The 702-nt window shown below is 38.5% G+C and overlaps 1 protein-coding gene across 1 annotated transcript in view; it reads right to left on the bottom strand.

Annotated features, from left to right (window-relative positions):
* LOC108632311 (pre-mRNA-splicing factor Slu7-like) overlaps positions 1–699 on the bottom strand; it is a gene marked incomplete at its 5' end in the record, with an annotated part of 2,571 nt that extends 1,872 nt beyond the window's left edge. Inside the window, 1 exon segment of the mRNA XM_018036805.2 lies at positions 211–699. Coding sequence (XP_017892294.1) covers positions 211–699 — 489 coding nt within the window.
* Positions 700–702: the final 3 nt, after the last annotated feature.

The following is a 702-nucleotide window of genomic DNA, read 5'->3' as shown; positions in this document are numbered from 1 at the left end:
CAAATTGACTGTTATCTACATTTAATTATAAAAACAGTACATTTCTTAAGGTCATTTTGACGATACGAACAGGTATACAATAAGTGTCGGTAGAATTAGTGTTAAAATGCGTTGTCTTTAAATTATTTATGAAAATCAGGACAAACTTTTCGTACAACTCAACACATGGTTTTAGATATGTACATGAACGTTCTTCCGTAAGGAAAACAGATACTCCACAAATAGAAGTAAAGTTCATTACGGAAATATTTCATCGAATCAAACACGCGAAACGCGGACGCAGATAACATAACGTTCGCGTATAATCAGGATGTGTCTATATAGTTCGGGTATTAATTCCAAAGTAGAAATTCCTAACGAAACAGGTCCGAGAGTTCAGAAGAGGTGCAGCAGCTTATTATACGAATGGTATCTACCGTGAATTTCTCGCTCTGTACCAGCGTAAGGATTGTCTCGCATGGATCTCGTCTTAGGATCGTAGTACGCGGAATTCGGATCCAAGTTTCGTAAGTATTTCGCCGTGTCTTCTCTGATTCGTAAATTCCTAACAGTAATACGCTGTTTCGAATCTACTTTAGTTCCTGGCATATCGACTTCGTCAACGTATTTGTCCTCGTCTTTATCCGAATCCTGTTCGTCGTTCTCTTCCGCGTTCAACTTTTCTGCACGCATCTGCCTTTTTGCTTCTTCGATCTTTTGATA

This window comes from Ceratina calcarata, unplaced genomic scaffold (genome assembly GCF_001652005.2).
Source record: "Ceratina calcarata isolate Rehan_Ccalc_2016 unplaced genomic scaffold, ASM165200v1 scaffold1050, whole genome shotgun sequence".
Lineage (NCBI taxonomy): Eukaryota > Metazoa > Arthropoda > Insecta > Hymenoptera > Apidae > Ceratina > Ceratina calcarata.
This window is presented reverse-complemented; position numbering and strand designations above follow the sequence as displayed.